Source organism: Cupressus sempervirens, chromosome 3 (assembly GCF_028749045.1).
Source record: "Cupressus sempervirens isolate cs-2001-9-10 chromosome 3, ASM2874904v1, whole genome shotgun sequence".
In the NCBI taxonomy this organism is placed as follows: domain Eukaryota; kingdom Viridiplantae; phylum Streptophyta; class Pinopsida; order Cupressales; family Cupressaceae; genus Cupressus; species Cupressus sempervirens.
In genome coordinates, this window is record NC_143120.1 from 215,190,234 (window position 1) to 215,214,001 (window position 23,768).

The 23,768-nt window shown below is 35.4% G+C and overlaps 1 protein-coding gene across 6 annotated transcripts in view; it reads left to right on the forward strand.

Annotated features, from left to right (window-relative positions):
* Positions 1 to 23,768, forward strand: part of LOC149565586 (uncharacterized) — a 233,695-nt gene that overhangs the window by 204,372 nt on the left and 5,555 nt on the right. For all 6 annotated transcript variants that reach the window (XM_089819104.1, XM_089819109.1, XM_089819105.1 and 3 more), the window contains 2 exons: positions 1,774 to 1,833; positions 1,946 to 2,044. In XM_089819104.1, the coding sequence (XP_089675230.1) occupies positions 1,774 to 1,833; positions 1,946 to 2,044 (159 nt within the window). The remainder of the gene's footprint in view (positions 1 to 1,773; positions 1,834 to 1,945; positions 2,045 to 23,768) is intronic.

Genomic DNA, 23,768 nt, shown 5'->3' on the forward strand with positions numbered 1-23,768 from the left:
TTGGCTGACACTTCAGCTTTTACTTCATTCTCAAGAAGGGCTTGACATAGGAACTATCTGATAAAATTTTCCTCAAGTTTTTCTTATAATCTTCTCCTTTGTTCTCTTTGTTTCACTCCTTTAAGATCGTCTGATCAGTTGGTCTTGACTTCTTTGCAGTCTCTTCTTGCCTTTATTGGGATACATGGACATGAATAATACAATGCTGACCTGATTTCTTTTAAGGCAACAATGCCAAATTCTTGTTGTTATACTTGATAAATTACATGAAATAATACTAGAGATGGCGGTTTGTACCAGATTCAAGAATAAAATATATCTTTTTTTACCCGCGAGTTCATGATTGAGAAGAAGAGTAAAGATGGTTAGCCAAGGACTACAAATCATCTGACGCATCGTACTACTTTCCTTGATAGTACACAACATATTTAAATCACTCGACGGTTGCCAATAGCAACAACTGTCAACCAACCAACACTACCCCAAGACTGACAACCAATTAAATACAGACAACTAATACATTGTCGAATAACCAGTATTATTAATGACAATGAGCACTTTTTACCTCCCTTAATGGTCATTCTATTAACTACACCAAGTTTCCCCCTTAATTTACAAACTTGTCTGGGCTCAGAGACTTGCTTTGAAGGTTTGTAGTTTGATCCTTAGTTGGAACTTATTGCAAGATCATAGTTTCATCTTTAACAAGATGTCAGGGTAAAATCTGAATTTCCTATGAAGAATTTTGTTACTTTGCTCTATTTTGTCACTGGGATCATGGTACAATGTCAGTCTGCAAGTTTTAGGTTTCTCTTGGTGCTGTCATGAACAACTCGGTCTATATCAGCTCTTTGAGCCAGTAGTTTAGGTTGCTCTTTCCTGATAGAAACGGACTCAGTTTTAGGTTTAATGGATTCATTTTCTCATCTGAAGATCAATTGATTAGAAGATTTGTTTCTTAACTGCACCCATTTTTCAGGTTATGGGGTGACAATGTGAATTTAGTAGTAATTTACAAACTTGTCTGAGCAAGATAATGAATTAATTAAATAAATATAAGTATCTATTTAATTTATAGTATAAAAGGTGGTGGAAATTAGATACTTGAATGAATATTTATTTAAATAATAGAGGAAGAGGCTTATAAAATAAACAAACAATATTTATTTAATTATAGAGTAATTATAGTAAAATAGTTAAATAAACAAAAATGTTTATTTATTTAATTTAGGGTGATTTTAGGTGTCTACACTTGCCAAGGATGAACACAAACTAACAATAATCATGTCTAACTAAAGATAATCTACTACTAATTTGGTCTAGATATCAATTGATGCTTGATCTAGCGATCCACAATGCATCAGTAATATTGAACCTGTAATTTAATCACTAATAAAAATGCATTACTAAAAGTAGTGAAAATTAAACACTTATTTAGGCTCAACATAAAATATAACACGTGTCAAACAACAAAATAAGGGTTGCATGCTTGTGAGCCTTACATCTTAACAAGTTAACAGCCGTGATGTACAATGAATTTGTATTCGCAATGCTAGATTGGGCACTTAAGTGAAGTAAATATTGTATTGAAATAGTATAGATTAAATTATTGATAACACTAGCCATCAACATTTGATAAGAGTAAAACACAAAATTCTTTGAAGCATTTATATTTTTTGATCTTTTAAATTCAACTTAGTTTTTAAGTGCCTTTAACAATTTTAATTTAGTTTTATCTGACAGTTATGAATCTGGTGAATTCTATGTATACAGGGTGTAAAAATTGTTTTCAAAGTAGGATTGGCACTACTGAAGTATTGTCAAGATGATTTGGTGGGCACCATATAAATCTCAAAACCTTTTTTATTTGCTTAATGTAGATTTTTTTTTTAACAGGAAAACTGGCATCTGATTTTGATCTTAAAATGGTTTGTTGAATGGGCAGGTGAAATTGCCTTTTGAGAAATTAGTACATGCTTTGCGCAACTTCCCAGAGGATGCTTTGAATCCTGACACACTATTACCACTGGCATATTCAATCAAGGTTTTATCTTCTTCTTGCGTTTGACAATTTACTTGTGCATTTCTAATATTTAACATGCTACCACAGTTTTTCCCCCTTGATTTTAACTTGAAGACCTCATTTCTCTGCCTGTATGTTTTTGTTTTCCTCTGCATGGTATTGTTGCTGAATTATAAAGAAAATCAACTTATTTGTAGTTTGAATGACATTTTTATTATTCAGAATAAAAACCAAATATTCCCTTGCCTGCAACATGAAGAATGTTTTTTCTGAATAATAATGTCCTGTTAGTCTCTCTAGCTGTGCATGTATGCAAGATATTGGTTCAGTATTATATACCCCCAGTGATTTCAATAATCTACAATTAAGGAACATGCCTTATGATTCTATGATATTATATTATATGCCTTGACTATTGAGTTGTGCTTACAACCTTTGAATAGTAGATGGTTACATTGTTTAGATAAGCTCTATTCATCCACTTGCCCCTCCTGTATTATGACCATTAAAATTGTTGCCCATTTATCCTAAAGCTATTGTTTGGGTTACATGTAACCCTCTCCTCAATGCTCAGAAGCAGTTTTGTTCCATTAATAACCAAGGTTGGATGGGTAGGCGTAGCCAGACCTCTAGTACGCATACCGGGTACTGGTGCACGTATCCCGTACCAGTTACTTGCTTGGGTGCATACCCTGCAGCTGAAAATGCTGCGTCAGCTAACAAAATTTGAAAAAAACTGCCACATAGATTAAGATGTCTGGTTTTTGTTCAGATTTTCATTTGCAATCTCAGCTAGCTATTTATCAAACTTTATTCTATCAGTTTGGAACTTTGATACAATATTGATTAACATGAAACTACTCATTTTTTTCTGATTTTCATTGTTCAAGTTAGAACTAGAAGTTTATCATTTGCAAGATGTCGTTATATGATTTATGATTTTCTTGTTCATATTTAAAGTTTGCCTTCTTTGTTAGGCATCTTAAGTTTAAAACTTTTGAGTTTAAGCATTCAACATATATTGTATGGCTCATGACTCATTCTCGTATTTTTCTATAAAATATCAAATTACATTAAAAAATAAATTAGGCATACCCACGTACCCCGGACCCTTGTATTGAAATTTGTAGCTGTGACAAAGATCTTTATCTCTGATTTTATGAGATAGAAATATGTTTGTTATTGTTGAAGATTGTAGCTGTGATAGAGATCTTTATCTCTGGAAATATAGATGTATTACCATTATTGTCACATGCATATGAAAAGGGCACTTATGTTTAAATTTATAATATTAAATGTAATGACATGTGCCATACAACATGCATTAAGACATGGAAATACGAAAAGTTGTAATTGTAATAAAGAGTCACTTTTAGGAAATTGGTGAGACCTTCGGTTGGAATGTGAAGAGTCTCTCCTTAAGAGTTATATATTGCATCTAACGATAGGCATTGTACCCTTGAACTTTTATAATCAATAACATGATTTTTTGTTGTGTGGCTAGGTTTTCCCTTAATTCTCGAAGGGTTTTCCTAGGATATCTTCTGGTGTTGATTATATCTCTTTTATGATTTCTTTATCATTGTTAATCATCTTTAGTTTCTGGGCTCAAGTTTTAACATGATATCAAAGCTGTTATTTATTTCAGCAATGAGGGAATCTACCTTTTATGATTGTCATTCAAGCCAAGGAGTGTTCTATATCATCATTTGTCAATTTTTTTAAATAAGTTATGATGCTCTTATAGTTTGGAATTTCTAAATATGGTCTATGTTTCTTTTGTCTTCTTCTGTCTTCCACCTTTGGTGAGTCATGTGCGGGCATGTATTAAGTAAACCAAGCAGTTCATTTATAATTCTAGACTCTGTCTTGGTGCAAAGATTTAGAGAGTTTTTAAAAAATTTCTGTAATAGCATTCAAGTTATCTCTTCGAATCCTCGTGCATTGTGTATTCATGCTGGTAGTTGTCAATATTCTTGGGGGCCATCTTTTGTCCATATCTCCATCGGCTTCAATATATGTGATTGGAGCGGCATTATCTTCATCGTGGAAGATAAATCAATGCTCATATATCATCAACCATGTTAAGGTGGAATTAACGTAAAGCGTTAAGTTTTAATTTTCGTGTTTTCTGGAATAATTGACATATCTTCTGTCGCCTCCATCAAACTTTATCTTTGTTACCTTTGGTTACTCATTCTCTCCTTAATGTCAATTATCTTTGTTCATCTGTTATCTTTCTTGGGTAACGTCGAGTCATTCATCGGTTCCAGCTTGTTGATGTGATTATTTGTATTTTGGTGATCATTCTTCAACTATGATATTGGTTTTCCTCGTATTGGCTCTTTCATTTTTATGCAAGATCTTTTCATTTCTTTTTGTTGAATCTCTTATGCTCTGCTCATCTTCAACTAGTGTCATATAAAATTTATGTGTTGAATGTTATTCTTGTCAGATCTTCATCTTCTGCTGATCATGTTGGGCATTATTCATCCTGTATCAACATTGATGCTCTCAAGCAATGTTCTTGCATTTCGATTCCTCCTCAATTTCTATTCTTGTGTTCATGGGATGCATCTGTACAAAGAAGGCATACGTTCTGGACTATACTAAATATTCTTCCAAGGGCAAGAGTTTGAATCGCAGAAAAAGATGCAGAAAGTGTTTGTAATGGAAGCAATGTTGCTTCCGTGAAGCCGCAAAAATTGAATGGGCTCTCTATCTCTATTGTTGTCCAAAATATTTGGCACTCAATTAGCTTCATGATTATCCACCAGACATTTTTATGCAAATTACGCATGTTAGATTGTCACGGATATTAAGTCATTCATGTGATAGGGGCTTGATATTGCACTTTTACTCATCCCAAGAACAGCGAAGGGAAGCAATGTCGAATTTATCAAGGATTCTCATGTAGGAGGGTTTTCCAACATACAAGCCAGGGTTGGAGCTTCAAACTCTGGAGAACATAAAAGATTTTCCATGAGACTCTTGTATAATGATTACATATGAAAGAGATAAGTATTATTGTGATGTTCATATTATATTCTTATAAGATAATTATATTGATGCTATGAGTTTTACATTAGTTGTAGAGGCATTATTCTAAATATCTTTGTGTATGTGTGGTTATTGAGATTAGACCTGAAAGAGATGAGTATTTATGGTTATATTGCTTGAAAGAGATTATTTTTAGCATTGGTAGTTGATTTTAATAATATCTCTTGGTTGTAGGAAGCAACAAGATAAGGATTAGAGCTCCAAAAGGAGATGTTGACCTTTAGAGAGAGGCTTCATAATTAAGAGGGAGTGCTTATAGAATCCCATTCATTTTTATATATGCTTGTGGTATTTGTAAAATTTGAGACTTAATTGAAACTAAGTCCTGTTTTTATTATGCATATTTCTATTCTTGTGCGAATAAATGAGATTTTAAGATCAGCTATGATAACTCTTTCACTATGCAATAGTAAACATCATGTCAAGAGAGTCCATGATGTCATCACGTTGAGAGATTCCGTAATGGGAGTTGGATGTCATGTTGAGAGATTACATGACTATTCACGTTGAGAGAGTCCGTGATTAAAGGCTTAGTTGCGAGTCTTACAAATCTGTCATGTTGAGTGATTCCATGAGATTTTATAAGATCCATGTGATTAGATTTTGTCAATAACATTTTAGTTGCAGTCTTTTTTGATTGATCACCTAAAGATCTCTCTTTGGCTAAGTGGGAGTGTTGAAGATTGTAGCTGTGATAGAGATTTTTTTTCCTCTAGAAATATAAACATTATTACCATTATTATCACCTTCATCTGAAAAGGACTCATGTTTAAATTTGTAATATCAAATGTAATGACATGTGTCATACAACATGCATTAAGAAATGGAGAAAAGTTATAATTGTAATAAAGAGTCACCTTTTGGGAAATTGGCGAGACCTTTAGTTGGAATATGAATGTTGGTTTTTGGAGGATCACTGCAAATGTACTAAGCAGTTCCATAATATTTGGTATGTGTTCCAAATGGCAGTGACTTTATATATATATATATATTTCTCTCACATAATAAACTTATATCGCGGATGTAATTATATCTCATATATAATTATATATAGCCATAGTTTTATCCAACTGAAGCTACCAAGCATCAACACTCCCTCTTAGCTAGGGAGGATAAACATAAGACAAATATTACACTACTGACAATCTTTACAAATGACACATTAAGGAAATCTTTGATTAGAAGATTTCTACTATTTTGATATCATGAGTATTGGCCTTCAAAATCTCAACATATGATATTCACCAAATACTCTTAGTAATTGTGTCCAGAATATCAACACTTGATATATGCCCTCTAGAACATCAAGTCATATGATATTCACCATGGACTTTGTGTAATGGCCAATAGAACATTAATTTGCATAACATTCACCATATACTCAAAAAATGTTTGTAATGTATGTGCACATGCATTCTCATAATGCTTACCATAGAAACATCCAACATGCAAAAGTATACTCTATCATGATCTACAAAGATATCATAATATATCCATCATAATAGAAAATTAAGTTATTGTCAAATCGTCACCTTTCAATAACTTCTGCATATACAAGTGTCATTATTTGGAGGTTGTCACTTCCTCATGATGTACATAGGTGGTAGGCCCAATAAAATCACATAATCATGAGGTATATTCATGAATCATAGTCCTCTTGAGTGCTACAATTTATTGGTCACTGGAGAATCCATCTCAGCATGGTTTACTCCCTCTAAGTCAATAAGACTGAGATTACCGAAGGTTGACTGAATCACATCCTCTATCTGCTCCCCTTTCAAAGTTGCTTCTAATGAAATGTCAGGCTCCCTCTCATTCTCAATCTCCCTCTTCCTGCAAGAGCATACTCAGAGGAAATGATCAAGGCAAATAACTCTTATCTTTATCTTTCATACTCCCATATTGATATAAACATAATTCTTAAATAAACAGTTAGAAATGATTCAATATCTTTTGTATTAGAATTACATATAACTTTATAATCCAACTTTGATACATACATATATATATATATATATATATATATATATATTCTCTCCATTATTCATCAAATCAATTTAATTTATTCATAAAACTATACACCAAGTTGTGTGCTCATCCACATATAATTAAATTACATTATAATTATTTATATAAACAAAAATAAGAAAATTACACTATGACATACTTAATAGGGGGGTCCCTCTTGTACTCGTGGCCTACAAACTTACCTTAGCCTTTCTTTTTTATGATGTGCTATATTTGACTTACTCTCTCCATCTTCTCTAGTACTCAACATATTATACCATACTATGTCTGATTTGTTTCAAACTTAAATGGACTACTTTCCTCTACAGTGTGGTGTGAAACAATCAATATGTAAACGACATATTCCTCTTTGTTAATCATGTTTACATCATCATACATTGGCCAATCCACATCACGATCATCCGTAATTCGCTGGAGGTTGTACATTTGAACAAACAAATGATTGGAAGCTCATTTTCACTGTGTTTGGTGTATTATGATACATCGCCGCCACATCCTTTGCAAGCTTACGGGTCTAAGTTAGTGTTACCATCTCCACAATGGTTAATCACAACATTGTTGGCAATATCTAATCTGCACCAACAATGCCCAATCCGGCCCTTTTACATTTGTCTACTCTGAGCAGCCTATCTTTCTTGGCCTAGGCACGAATAACATCTAATGTGCATTCACATCGTGGTGTTGACCAGATCTACATCTGGTATACCTTTGTGAGATACAACCAATAGCACTTCTATTGGACATTCCACCGAGTGGCATCCGCTCTGATCTAAGGACAATGATGCAACGATCATCCCATCACTCACAAGGACATTGTTGTAACATCCACTTTTTGCGGGTCTTAATTAACAACTAATATTTTCAAAGAAATACAGTTATTACTTCATTTTCATAGGAAGACAGTTAAATCAGTTATGCTCATATGAATGAGATTAATGGTTAAAATCAGTTAAACAAAATTTATTAACTAAGATTGAAAACACCATCAATGAATTTACTATGGAAATTAAAATCTACATACCATGGAATTCAAGACCGAAATCAATTTAGGGATGCTTCTGCAACCACCTAGGTTAGTCCACAAATACCACTATAACAATATCAAATGACGACTGCCATCCAATACCACTCTATCAAAATCAAATGATGATTACCATTAAATACCACTATATCAATCAAAGCATCACATACCACTGTATCAATTAGGGCATCAATTACCATTGGATCATTTAGGGCATCAGATACCACTATATCATTTAGGGCTTCAGATACCACTATATCATTTAGGGCATCAATTACCATTGGATCATTTATGGCATCGGATACCACTGTACCATTTAAGGCTTTAGATAACACTGTATCATTCCTTTCCTTTTGATTTGCTAAACTGTGGCATTAACATAAGATTAGAAGATATGCTCATAATCTTTATTCTTATATATTGAAAAATTGAAATAACAATTTCTATAGATATATTCCATATTCAGTTAGAAGATCAACCGATTTAACTGGTTCCCAATTATATTGACGATAAGAATTGCTTTCATTTCAAAAAATAATTGTAACGATGATAAAACTCAATTAATCTTACCTTCTACTTGAACATAAATCATAAAAGTAAAAATACATGTTTTCGACAATTGTTTGAATTGCTCAGCTTATCTTTATCTGTTGCACGTCTAACAAGTTGTGGATAGGTGAAACATTGTCAGCGGCTTAACCACCCAACTTCGGACAAAAACTTATCCCCACACAATCTCTAACGAGAAAGGCCCTCCTTACCCAGAATAGAAATGGTACATCTTGTCATTCACTAAGCATCCTAGTATCTAATCACACCACTGGACTTGACAGCAGAAGAATTTAATAAATGTGATCATGCACGGGCTATTAAATGATTTCTTTTAAAAGTAATAAATATTGTTATACCACTGATTCAGTTTTATGTTAATGCAGATTCCTTTCTCTCACCTCTTCACCCTTTTCCTTGGCTATACAGCTGGGTGAGTCCCAGGTGTTCAGAATCTCAGAGCAATTCAGCTCTATCTATTGATTCTAAACTAAATCATGAATAATATATATAATCCAGCTTATCACAACCTGTGATTTGAAGAATGTGTTTTTGAGATTGCAGCAAATATCATTTGAATTCCAATGGCATATTATATCGTAATTTCACAACATGGTTACTTGGCTTTTTACTTGCCATGATTAAATCTACTTTAAAGAGGATCAATTCTGTAATATCAAACAAGATATTATTATGATAAATATTGTAGCTTACTTTTATGTAATTCGATGTCATTGCACCATTTGATTCAAGAAAATCGAATTGAACTATTGGATTCGAGTATTCCACATAACCTGGATTAATTTGGAAATGATGTCTTGCTGGACACTCAACTTCATGCCACACCTTTACTTGCAAAATATCAAACACAGTCCTAACATAAGAGTGCTTACGATTTGTGGTCAATAACATGGAGAAGTCAGGAACTTGAATCATATGGAAGTCAGGTGCATGGAAATATGTATTGGATGCTTGGAAAGATATAAAAGTAGGGTGTTTGGATCTTGCTAAACGGTCTTGTATTTTCTCTTCTTTTGTTTTTCCTTCAGGGGTACCCACAATAAATAAATATCACTTCAATCCTCAATAAGGAAGAACACATATGGCAAACTTGTAATCAAGAAGGGTGCTGCTATAAACTGTAGAGATTCCGAATGTAATTTGCAGGGATTCGGATGGTGAATGGAAGCCGAAAAGTGAGCAGGGAAGAGCGGAAATAAGGAAGTCGGGAATGATAATCGGTCCCCCATCTCTTTTGACTCATGATAAATATAAAAGGAATTAAATGACTCGTTGGCTTCCAAGAAGCCGTAACATAAGAAAATGTATTGGCTCTTGGACACCAAATAAAAATGCCAAGTGTTAAATTGGTTTTCAAACAAGAAAAGAATAAAAAGATGGAAGAAGATTGAAGGTATAATTCGAATATTGTTATAATTTATATTTATATATGTACATGTAAATATATTGGTGAGGTGGCATCATTTTATTATAATAAAATAATACGATGGTGTCACTTCATTTTTATATGTGTACGTATATAGATATATCTATTATAATAATAAGGTGAAAGATCATTTAACATCCTTTGAGGTACATATTATATTAGATTATTTTAATTACTTTATTTTATGTTTGAAATTATATATTTAATAGTTTATGTGGTTTCATCGATTGTATTGTGATATTCAAGTCACTAGGTCCTCAACCCATTTGCACAGTGATGGTGATGCTCTTGTACCTAATTCTTTTCTGACAATGCTTCCCCTCTTCAACGTGCTTCCTACAAGGAAATTCTCCGCAGTTAAATCATATTATCATAACAAGTTATTTAATGATAAATAATCATAACGGCTAATCACAATTTCAATTCCATGAATTCATAATAAATAATCAACTACCATGTTATATTCATATGAAATCATAATGACTAACCATCTTACCATTTCACAAGATTATAACAAATTTAACTGTCAACTAACTTCATGTGAACCACAACGACTATATTTTAAATTAGGTTAAAAATTGGGATGTAACATACCATTCTGTATATGAGCAATGTCAGTATGCTAATAGAAACCAAATTTAAATAAAGCTTCTACAAACTAAACAAAATTCATAAACTTCAAGATAGACTAAGATGAGCTCTCAATTGAGAATATGAGCCATTAATGGACTCTCTCAATAAGAAGCTCTCTTGTTGAGTAGTTTTATCTAAATGGATAGGATGTATACTCAATATGCTTCCAAAGGTTTCAATGGATGATTGTGGATTTTTGGTGTGGATAGATGGCTTTAGTATGGATTTGGCTCTCAAAATAGCATTATAACTTTACTTCATTGATTGTGTTATTTTGCAAAGGGGAAGGATCCAATTTATAGGCAAGAGGCTTGAGGGATTGAGGGCTAAGATGCAAGGATGGGAAAAAGCTCATGGAGGGCTCAAATTGCATGAGAGGAGAGCACATGGATTGTGCTTCCTTATAGCCAATCAAGGAGTGACACATGTCACATGGTGAGAGGATGGAGGAAAGGGGAAGGATGAGTCAACAAAGGAGGCTCAAGGGATAAAATATTCATAAAGACCCTCATAATGACTTGTAAGAGCAATAAAAGGGCTTGTAAGAGTCATTTATGACCTAGTGGACTTCATAAAGTTTTATGGTTGAGATATTTTGAGGGTGATGAGAGCAATTTCGACTTGGACTTGATTAATAAGGTTTTAAGCTTGTTTAGGCTTGTGCAAATGATTAGAGGATGGATTAGGATGGTTTAGGATTAGCTTAGGGATAGGCAAGTGGATGGCATTTAATGAGGGTGGGTGAAGGAGGAGATATTTGTTAACTTTGGCTTGGGTTAGTAAGTTTTAACCCATGTTTAGGGAATGTGACAAGGTTAGGAGGGGATTAGGATTAGGTTTAAAGACATCTTCTAGAAGACTCTAGATTTTGGATGAGGATAAAGACTTTCTAGAATAGTCTAGAATTTCCTAGGATGAGGATGAAGACTTTCTAGAAGAGTCTAGAACTTCTTAGGGTGAGGATAAATTAGATTTTTAGGAAATAAATAAAGTTTTATTTATTTCAAGGGTTTGGGTTGAGGAGATATTTATTAAAACTTTTTTAATAAACATGAGGATTAATATTTAATTTTAATTAAATATTTTGAGTTGGGATTAGGGGTAGGAAATGATGAGATTAGCCTTTAATTAAAATTAAAGAAGGATTAGAAGATTTTGGAAGAGGTTAGTGGTCTTAAGGAAATTGGCCAAGTTTTGGGCAAAAAATAATTTTTTTATTTATTTTGGATTTTTTGGTCAATTTATTAATTAAATAATTAATAAATAAGGAAATAATGTTTAAATAAGATTTAAACATTTTTGGGACGGATTCCTTAATTAAATATTTTTAATTAAGATAAAGGGATTTAATGGCATAAAAATTAATTAATTAATTAAATAATTAATTAATTAATAAATGATGATGTCATCAGGACTTTTTCAGAAAATAAAAATACTTTATTTTCTAAAGGTTTTTAGGTGTCTACATTTTGCCCCTCTTTGATGTGATGCCGCGAGTGGCATGGCATCAAAGATAAGAAAATAAGATGCCCAAGGCTAGAGCAGAAGAGGAGAGAATGGACTGCAAGATGCCCCCTCAAGAAGGCGGCGGGGAGAGAAAGCGAGGCTCGACGACTTCTTGAAAAGTACAAGAAATCTCGGATGAGCAAGGAGACTCAAATTGGCAAAGAGAAGGGGTTGAATTAGCTCAAACTCTCACTATGGGAGAATGATAAAGGAGAATCAGATGCACAAGAGGAAGCAAGCTTAAGACTTTAGGGAAGGTGGAGGATGAAGGAGGAGAGCACTATAAAAAGGAATCCAGGAGAGGGAGATGGATGAGGGGATTATAAAGCTGATGCAATAGGATTTCAACGAGTCAGATTGGTGGAAGATGGTTTTCGAAGATCCCTAGGACTAGGATTGTGGATCTTGAAAGATGAGGCTTGGTGGATTGATTTGGATTGGTGGATCCCTAAGACTAGGATTGTGGATCCCTAAAGCTAAGAGTGATGAGTGATTCAAAGAGATACTGATGCATAAGCTGGGGTAGGAGAGACAGATGCTGGATATGGATGGGGGATGATGGAGATGAAGGGAAACCATTGAAGCTTTTTTTTTTAGCAAGGGGATACTTCAAAGAGAAGTACCACCAAGTAGTTGAGCACTAGATTTGCTATAGGACTGTTGGTTAATTGCCAAGGTTACCAAGAACATCAAGGCCTTTTCACCAACTGTCCAGAGGACTGACGAACTGACTCAAAACAAACACGCAAGGATTGCCCCAGTATCACACATGAATCCTAGAGGAAGTAGTGTGGAAACGACACTGGGTAACCCACAAGCAAAAAAGAAAACAAGCAAAAGACATGATCAAGACCTTACGCTCTGATTGCCCCATTCACAGTATACCATGATATGGAAGATCGTGGCAACCTTGAAGAGGGAACAAGGAGATTGCTTGGAAAAGATATTTCAAGACCCAATAGGGAAGAGTCCAAATCAAAAGAAAGCGAAAATCCAAAAGAGAACCGTTTGCCAATGAGATGGGTAGGACGAGGTACTAACGGACCAAGATCAGACATGAGGAAAGCTATATCCTGCAAGGACCTATTGGAGAGCACCTAAGTTGGTGGATTTGGATGAGTGATGCGTCTAGCAAGCTGAACTAAGAAAGATAACACTTTGGTGACAAGAAATCTAGCTAAAGGATGCATTGGAATAGCTAACCAAGATGTGCGATGGGTGCAAGATGCTGATCAAGGAGGAACTGACACAAAAGCTGGATAGATACAATGGTACTAAGCTAAAGAGGATGTACAAGCTAACGGACCAAGATATTTACAAGCGAGCTAATCAAGATATGGTACAAGCTAACGGACCAATGATAGGTATGATACAGATGGATAAAAAGCTCAGGATGAGAGGATAGCGGGATGGTTCGATGTTGTGCAAGATGCGGAAGCTAAGGGTGGGGTAATAGCGAAAGATATGGATTTGGCAGGATGCATCCAATGATGAGGAGAGATTTTGTGACCAAGGATAGCTAGAGGAGTAGGATGAGATGGATGGATAGGATGGTAGATAGCTAGGATTATGATGGATATAAAGAGATGACATTGGGTTTGCATGAGGATAGCCTAGAGCTAGATACCAATGACAAGGGAGGATGGACAAGACAAGATCTCCAAGGAATATAGTGCCCCCAATCAGAAGATAACATGCAGAAGGAGGTCTTATGATGGATGTGATAGGATTGAAGCTAGGATGGAAAAAGCCGAAAGGGCTAGGGAGATGGATGATAGCTGGGATGGTTGGCTGAAGCTGCAAGAGATAAGTGGATGGTTTGAGATGGAAGATGGAGGGTGGAGGATAGGTGGATAGATTGGAAGATGGAGGTGAATGTCAAGAGATGACCAAAAGCATGAGGGTGATAGGCTAAGCTGGGGATGGCAGGATTACGCATGACGCTTGTTTGCCAAGTTTTCATCATGGTACTTGTCCAAGGTGCTTGAATTGCCAAGTTTTCACCAGTGGACGCTTTATTTTTCTTTTCTTTTTTTGACTTTTTGACTTTGGACTTAGCTGGAATGATTTTGGCTTTCTTCAGCTATTTTGGCTTTTTTGGGATTTTTCACTAGCTGTTGGAATGTTCAATTTTGTTGCTAGTTGTTGGTACACCGGATGTGTGATTTATGCAATAGATTGGATTAGATGGGATTGATGGTAGGAGATGGAGGGATGAAAAGGTTGGAAAGGAGCATGAGATGGGGATGCTTGCAAGAGCAACATTGGCACATGTTGGGACGGGTGTGAAAAGAGCATATGGGGGATAGATGGTAGATGCGGGCGTGATGGAGGATTTGTGGAAGTGTGCTTGGGGATATAGGCACCCAAGATGGAGTTAGGAGATGGGGGACATGAGTCACTAGATGGGGGATTAGCAATGGTGGATGCCATTATGCATTGGGTTTCAACTTTTTTCTTGGGGATCCACATGGTTTTGGATTTTCTTTTCATAGGCTTTTGCATTGTTTTGCATTCTTTGATTGGATTTTGCCTTTTTGGAGTATGTCTTTTAGAATAGACATATGATTGCCTAGGATGTGGATTTTTAGCTTTATGCATTTTGAAGTTGGCATTTACATTGCTATGGTAAGCTTTGGGAAGATGGTTAGGAGAAGCTTTGTGAGATGGAGAGGATATGAAAGAGCATGTAGGGGGATGATGATGGATGATGTGCCCTGATATGTGCCTTTGTTGATCTTGCATAGGAATGGATGGAATAGGATTTTTATGATGGATGATAGGAGGATGGAGGATGGTAGATTTTGGGACATAGGGACCCAAAATGGATTTAGCGGATGAAGGGGGGATATGGTAGGTTGTTTTGGGTTGCAAATATGGTGGAGGGGGGATGACATAAGATTTCTTGAAGGAGTGATGGGAGGCTGGCATGGTGGGCTTGGAGATAGGCTTGGTTTGGGGGTGTGGTGTACCAACACCTTTAGATGGTGAGCCTTTGGATACATATCCAAGACCATGAAATCCTAGATTTTTTTGTGCAATAATAGGCTCTCTGATTCCTTGCTCTTGTGGTCCTAAACCTTGACCTTGATAATGCCATCGATTGAGCATTTGAACAAGCTGAGGAAACTTTTTGCTTGCAGAAAATGGTAGAAGTGATTTATTAGGTGTATTGCAATGGGGAGATACTGTTCTTAATTCTTCTACTGAGAGAGGGCCACCGTGGATGAATGTAAGTGAACCAAGAGGGTAGATTATAGATGGTGGAATAGCTTGGATAGGTGGTAAGATGGAAGCATGGAGCGGGGAAGATGGAAAGATGGAAGGATAGGATCTTGATGTAGCTGGTGGGATGACAAGATATCTTGTAGTGGAGGAGATATGGCTTGAGGTTTTGGAGATGGAGGAGATGGTGACTGCACTATGGATGGAAGACATGGTACGATGATATCTTCATTTATGCTTTGGGGGATGTCAACATGCTTTTGGGCAGGATCTTGATAGGATTGGTTTGGAGTGGATGGTGCGATAGGAGGTGAAGGGATGGATTCTTCAAAGGCAACGGATGGATAGATGGGAGATTCAGTAGTGGAGATGGGTGAATAGAAGATGGATGCATAAGGGTCATTACGAGAGATTTGGGAAATGCTTGGAGGCGATGTGGATAGGATTTGGAGGGATTTGACAGGTGGTGGGATTTTGATGCTTGCGGGAAGTGGAAGGATTTTAAGCAATTTGATGGATGGTATGGGGATGATAGCTATGGGAGATGGAGGTGATATTATAGATGGGGAAGCTTCATCATTGACTACTTCACATGGTTGGATTAGATGACATGGCTTATCGACTATTGGAGGCAACTTTTCTTGTATTTCCTCTAGGAGATTCCTTGGAGACTCGTGTGTTGAAGGTAGAGGTGGATTGACAGGAATAGCTAGTGTGATGGGGGTGGAAGATTGGAAGCTTGGTTGATGGGGTGATGGAGGGGAAGCTGGAATATCGGATGGCATGACTAGATAGTTTGGAATAACTCTTGGATTTTGCGGGATGCTTGGGGGAATGTTTCTAAGGCTTTCAATATACCCATCATAGTCAACAAGATTTTCATCATCATTGGAATAGGAGTTGGCGGGAGCAAGGACAATGCGACCAAACACATCATGATAGGATTGGTACTTCATGCTTTGATGATGAGTTTGATGGGGATGGGGTCTTGCGTATGGATGAACACGGAAGCTCATGGTTGGATTTGGATTAAGCACAGATTTTAGATTGGCTGATGAAAGATTTCCTAGGGAGAGTCAAAGCTGTATGATAGACCTAAGGAGGATTGGCTGGAGATTTTTGGCTTTCCTGTGGCTGGAAGACTTCAAGGGAATGTTGTCAAAAAGTGAGAGTTTTGCTTTCCTATGCACTGGATTGGTGGAGATTGTGTCAACTTAAGGATAGACTAATGATCCTATGGGCATGACACGAGATTGACCACTTGTGGACCCCAACCTTTAGCTCAAGGTGATGAGGGATAACAAGTGACAAAGCTAGATTACCCTAGACAAAGCTCTGTCAAAGGGATAACCTTGGTGAGGCTGGTGGATTGGTCGGATTGATTGGATAGCAAATTCTAGCAGAATGACAACAACTCTCTAAAGGCTTGGGTGTGATTTTGGATTGGGTTGCTAGCTGGCTGGGGGGATGATTTGGAGAGACTTTGGATTTGGGATTGTTCTAAAGCAAGGAACTAGATAGATTCAGTTGTAGCGGGGGAGCTTGGATGATTTTTTGATGAGGCAGTGACTATGCTAAGTATGCCTTGAGTTGGGAGATTTCTGCTTTTCTGGGATTTCGACCAAAATTGGCAAACATTCATTCAAAAGCTATGAACAAACAAGCAGACAAAAGTTTTGAGCAAGCACTTTAAACACACCAACATCTTAGGAAGCTTTCTACAAGGATGAAATTTGGTTTAGCTAGGGAGTCCTCGATATACACAAGGTACGTGAGGCCCAAATCTATAGATGAAACCAAAAAGATGTCACACAGCCGAGAGGAGCGGTAACCCACTTCTCCTCTTTCACTTCTCAAGGGTATAAAGTTCCTTGAGGCTTAGCCCGAGTGACAAAATTTTGATCCCAAGAGAGGTGTGTTTGGATTCACCTCCCGATCTTTATACTCCGTCGGAACGCTGGAGTTGAGGTCGTCCCAAGGGGTGATGAAATCCCCAAGCAGGCCTCCTAAAAAGCTAAGACAAGATTTTGGATCCTAATCTTATGCACCCAAGATGGCCTCGAAAGACGACAAGGGGAGAGAAGACTTGGATGATCTTGGGCTAAAAAACACGCTTGTTCTTTTACCAACTGACGCTTAAGTTTTCTGATCTAGACTTTGCAAGCACTCATGTTTAAGATACAATGTTTATTCCAACTTTGAAGCGTCGACAAAAATAAAATTGATCGAAGAATGCAAACAAGAAGAAGAGTTAGGGTCAACAAGAAGGTAAACCCGTGCGCCCGGAGGCCCTCCACGTCAAGTATCGATTGATTTTTTTTTAAGGCATTCAAGATTGAGTGTGAGTTTATTTTAAGCCCAAAACAAAGGTGTGTGAGATTCGATTTCAAGCGCGCGCCCGGAGGCCCTCCACGTCAAGATTTGTCCAATTTTTATGCCCAAATGAAGTGTGAACGAGATTAATGCGCATTCAAGGAATTTTCTAACTTAGAAAAACCACTAAAAATCCAAGTGAGTGGAGTTTGATTTGCGTGGAGCACTTAACACCCTCTTAGGTGGACCCATCCCCATAGATGGCACTAAGATTGCAACCAATGGTTAAATTGATTGGTGATTAAAGAGGGTGAGTCCAACTACAAACTCACTTAAAGCGTCTTTATTAGTTTTTATAACTTAGAAGATTTCAAAACTGTGGATTCTTTTTATGCCCCAAAAGATGATTATTTGATCTATGGCATTCAAGATTAGATTTGTTGTTTTAATCATGCATTCATAAAAATAAACAAACTTGATTTTAATCCATGGCACTCAAGAGTGATTTTAGCAACATGCATTCAAAGAAAAGTGATTAAAGATTCAAGTTTTTTCCTTTGAGCATTCAAGATTGAGATTTTGTGTGTTGTTTTAAGAACTTTGAAGTGCTTTGTTTTAACCTTAGATCATTCAATATTGTTTTGGACTCAAAAGTGAAAATGACTCTTTGGACTTTGGTCTTCATTCAAGATTTTGTGTTCTAGTTTGCATATTTTAAGCTCAAAAATGATATTCCTAGATTGTTTTGATGCATGAAAAACCTAAGAAACATTCAAGATTTTGCAATAATACATTTGTTTGGAACAAATAACAAAGCTTTTAGGACAATTTTTGGCAACCATTTAGGACTCTTAGTTTTCATGAGATTTTTTAAAAGAACTTTAGTGTGCACTTAGTGTTGATTTTGAACCTTTTGAAATGGAAACTTGAAGTTCTTTTTAAATTTCCAAAAATGAAGTGTTCCTAACTTTGCATGAATGCATCTAAAACCTTGATGTTGCAAGGATGCAAATGATTAGATTGGTTTAGTTTCACTTGTTAAAAGATTTTTTCTTTTTTGCAAATTTTTAATTTTTTAATGGATTTAAGTATGATTTGGGGGTTCATTTTAAGCACTAAAAAGAAGTGTGTATGATTTTGCTTCCTTAAAAAAAAATGGCCAAGATCTCCCACAAGAAGAAGAAGAAGAAGTAGATGGAATAAGAAGAAGATAGACAAGAAGAGAAAGAAGAATTTCAAGTTTTTTGTCCACCTATAAGCTTGAAAAATCTGCAAACACTATGAGATAGATTATGAGTTCCTTTGTCTTCTTCATGCTCATGTGAACCTACAAAACCAATTTATACAATCCTACCAATCACAAAAATAAGAAAAATTAGCCAAAATCAGCAAATGACATACAAAACTTGACTAAAAAAGCTAATGAAGATGACCCATGCAGGGTCCCACCGGGCGTGCCAAAATGTATATGAGCAATGTCAGTATGCTAATAGAAACCAAATTTAAATAAAGCTTCTACAAACTAAACAAAATTCATAAACTTCAAGATAGACTAAGATGAGCTCTCAATTGAGAATATGAGCCATTAATGGACTCTCTCAATAAGAAGCTCTCTTGTTGAGTAGCTTTATCTAAATGGATAGGATGTATGCTCAATATGCTTCCAAAGGCTTCAATGGATGATTGTGGATTTTTGGTGTGGATAGATGGCTTTAGTATGGATTTGGCTCTCAAAATAGCATTATAACTTTACTTCATTGATTGTGTTATTTTGCAAAGGGGAAGGATCCAATTTATAAGCAAGAGGCTTGAGGGATTGAGGGCTAAGATGCAAGGATGGGAAAAAGCTCATGGAGGGCTTAAATTGCATGAGAGGAGAGCACATGGATTGTGCTTCCTTATAGCCAATCAAGGAGTGACACATGTCACATGGTGAGAGGATGGAGGAAAGGGGAAGGATGAGTCAACAAAGGAGGCTCAAGGGATAAAATATTCATAAAGACCCTCATAATGACTTGTAAGAGCAATAAAAGGGCTTGTAAGAGTCATTTATGACCTAGTGGACTTCATAAAGTTTTATGGTTGAGATATTTTGAGGGTGATGAGAGCAATTTCGACTTGGACTTGATTAATAAGGTTTTAAGCTTGTTTAGGCTTGTGCAAATGATTAGAGGATGGATTAGGATGGTTTAGGATTAGCTTAGGGATAGGCAAGTGGATGGCATTTAATGAGGGTGGGTGAAGGAGGAGATATTTGTTAACTTTGGCTTGGGTTAGTAAGTTTTAACCCATGTTTAGGGAATGTGACAAGGTTAGGAGGGGATTAGGATTAGGTTTAAAGACATCTTCTAGAAGACTCTAGATTTTGGATGAGGATAAAGACTTTCTAAAATAGTCTAGAATTTCCTAGGATGAGGATGAAGACTTTCTAGAAGAGTCTAGAACTTCTTAGGGTGAGGATAAATTAGATTTTTAGGAAATAAATAAAGTTTTATTTATTTCAAGGGTTTGGGTTGAGGAGATATTTATTAAAACTTTTTTAATAAACATGAGGATTAATATTTAATTTTAATTAAATATTTTGAGTTGGGATTAGGGGTAGGAAATGATGAGATTAGCCTTTAATTAAAATTAAAGAAGGATTAGAAGATTTTGGAAGAGGTCAGTGGTCTTAAGGAAATTGGCCAAGTTTTGGGCAAAAAATAAATTTTTTATTTATTTTGGGTTTTTTGGTCAATTTATTAATTAAATAATTAATAAATAAGGAAATAATGTTTAAATAAGATTTAAACATTTTTGGGAGGGATTCCTTAATTAAATATTTTTAATTAAGATAAAGGGATTTAATGGCATAAAAATTAATTAATTAATTAATAAATGATGATGTCATCAGGACTTTTTCAGAAAATAAAAATACTTTATTTTCTAAAAGTTTTTAGGTGTCTACACATTCCACTTGTGTTTCATCATCCTTGATGAACTTGAAATTGTAACGAGCATTATAAATGAGTATTTAAAATTGGAATATAACTTATCATTCCCCTTTGTGTTTCATCATCCTCGATGATCTCTGCAATTTTAGACACTAAAAGAATATTCCAAATACAAGATGTATCTATAGCATTGTGATATCATTTCTTTTCAAAATTGGATCAAAATCTAAATCATGATCAAAACTCAAGGTCCATTTTTACTTCAATGTTTCCAAAAAGGTACTTGCATGATATCATAAAATTAAACACATACTCACCTAAGTTCACTTTACCATACTTGTGGTCATCTTAGCATCAATTGAGTTGATTCTATTTCATATTTCTGTCATACTCATGTGTACACTCACCATATCATTAGTTTGATTCCATATTGATATCTTCATTTAAGAGAATTTTCAGGGTTCAATAACTGAGAGTAAGATAAGTATTCAAAATTGGAATTCTTCAACTAGCAAGTTCTAGATCATAATTTAAGTCACTTATACATACCATCTGGCATATGGCACTCATTCATGAGTAGATCATAATTGCAAACTTACAGGTCACCTAAAAAAGGTTAATAGATCCATGTTTTCCATTTATGTAACTTCAGCCTTCTTGCACATCTTGATCACAATAACATTTCATTAGAATAATCATCGCTTGATAGAATATACATTTCATCTCCAAAACAATATACAACAGCTCATTATGTGAAGTCAACATCTTATGTGTATTATACATGTATAGCAGTGTGTCAAAGGCTAAAAACATGATATACTATGCAAGATCATGATACATCTAATCAAGATCATAAGCATCTGAAACAAATTCTCATAAGATTTTTATCGAGTAGCTCATCATTCACTTGTAAATATTTGGAAGTTTATATTCTCCATTTGTGTGACCTAGGCTTTCATGCCCATCTTGTTAGTGTAATTGTTTAAAACCAAACAAAAGCTACATTGATAAATAAGCATTGATAGTTTCAATTATAAAGTGTGTTTACTCCATACTAGAGCACAAAATGGCCTTGTCGTTTAATCAACATCAGAAAGGATTATGATTCAAAATCGTGGTTCACAATTTTATTTTGTTTTTCCTTCAATTCAAGTGCAAAAATAGATAACAAAATATTACTACCATTTCATGTAAACATGAATATAATTGTATAAAGTAAATGCTGGGAACATTCAACTGTTTTGATATATTTAGTCACCATCAGGGTTTAGATAACATCTCATCCAGGTTATAAGAGCTGGTTTGTATTGCGCAAGCCTCAACATTTGGACCCAGTTTAATCTTCTCATTCTCTACTGAGAATGGCCCTCCCTCTTGGGATAAGGCACATGTACTATTTTGGTCCTACCACCCAAGCATCCTAGTGTTAGAGTGTCTGCTCAGTAACAGTCAAGGTTGAGGATACACCTCCACCAACCCATCATTCCTGTCAGCTAGCACCACTGACCTCTTAGTGATCCTTTTTAGGCAAGCATGCCTTTAATCTACCTTGGCCAAGGATTTAAATAGGTGAATGAACAACCCGATCACCACCACTCAACTTGCTAATCATGTCATTTTCTTAGTTTTGTTTCATTTTTATGATATTGCAGTTTATCCATCTGTCCATTTCATCTCAATCTTTCCCCAACTATTTTGGATGATTTTCGGGTGTGATTTTTCTAGTTTTGATTGTAATATCCAGTTATCTAAAATAAATCTTTTTAAACATTACATTCTTAGTTTCTCAAAAAAAGGCAGTGTTGGGCCCAAGGTTTCAGCTTTGAACCCAACTCTCTGATACCATATGCAACATCCACTTTTTGCGGTCTTAATTAACAACTAACATATTCAAAGAAATACAGTTATTACTTCATTTTCATAGGAAGACAGTTAAATCAGTTACGCTCATATGAATGAGATTAATGGTTAAAATTAGTTAAACAAAATTTCTTAACTAAGAATTGAAAACACCATCAATGAATTTACTATGGAAATTAAAATCTACATACCATCGAATTCGAGACCAAAGTCAATCTAGGGATGCTTCTGCAACCACCCAGGTTAGTGCACAAATAACACTATTAACAATATCAAATGACGACTACCATCCAATACCACTATATCAAAATCAAATGGTGATTACCATTAAATACCACTATATCAATTAGGGCATCACATACCACTGTATCAATCAAGGCATCAATTACCATTGGATCATTTAGGGCATTAGATAGCATTGTATTGTTTAGGGCTTTAGATACTATTGTATCATTTAGGGCATCAATTAGCATTGGATCATTTAGGGCATCAGATACCACTATATCATTTAGGGCTTTAGATACCACTGTATCATTTAGGGCTTCAAATACCACTGTATCATTCATTTCCTTCTGATTTGCTAAACTGTGGCATTAGCATAAGATTAGAAGATATACCCATAATCATTATTGTTATGTATTGAAAATTTGAAATAACAATTCCTATAGATATATTACATATTTAGTTAGAAGATCATCCGATCTAACTAGTTGCCAATTATATTAAAAATAAGAATTGCTTTCATTTAAAGAAATAACTGTAACAATGATACAACTCAATTAATCTTACCTTCTACTTGAACATACATCATAAAAGTAAAAATACCTGCTTCCGACAATTGTTTGAATTGCTCATCTTATCTTTATCTGTTGCACGTCCGACAACTTGTGGAGAAGTGAAACATTGTCAGGGGCTTAACCACCTAACCTCGGACTATAACTTATCCCACACAATCTCTAACGAGAAAGGCCCTCCCTACCCGGAATAGACATGGTACATCTTGTCATCCACTAAGCATCCTGGTATCTAATCATAGCACTCAACTTGATAGCAGGAGAATTCAATAAACATGATCATGCATGAGCTATTAAATGATTTCTTTTAAAAGTAATAAATATTGTTTTACCATATTTGATTCAATTTTATGTTAATGCAGATTCCTTTTTTTTT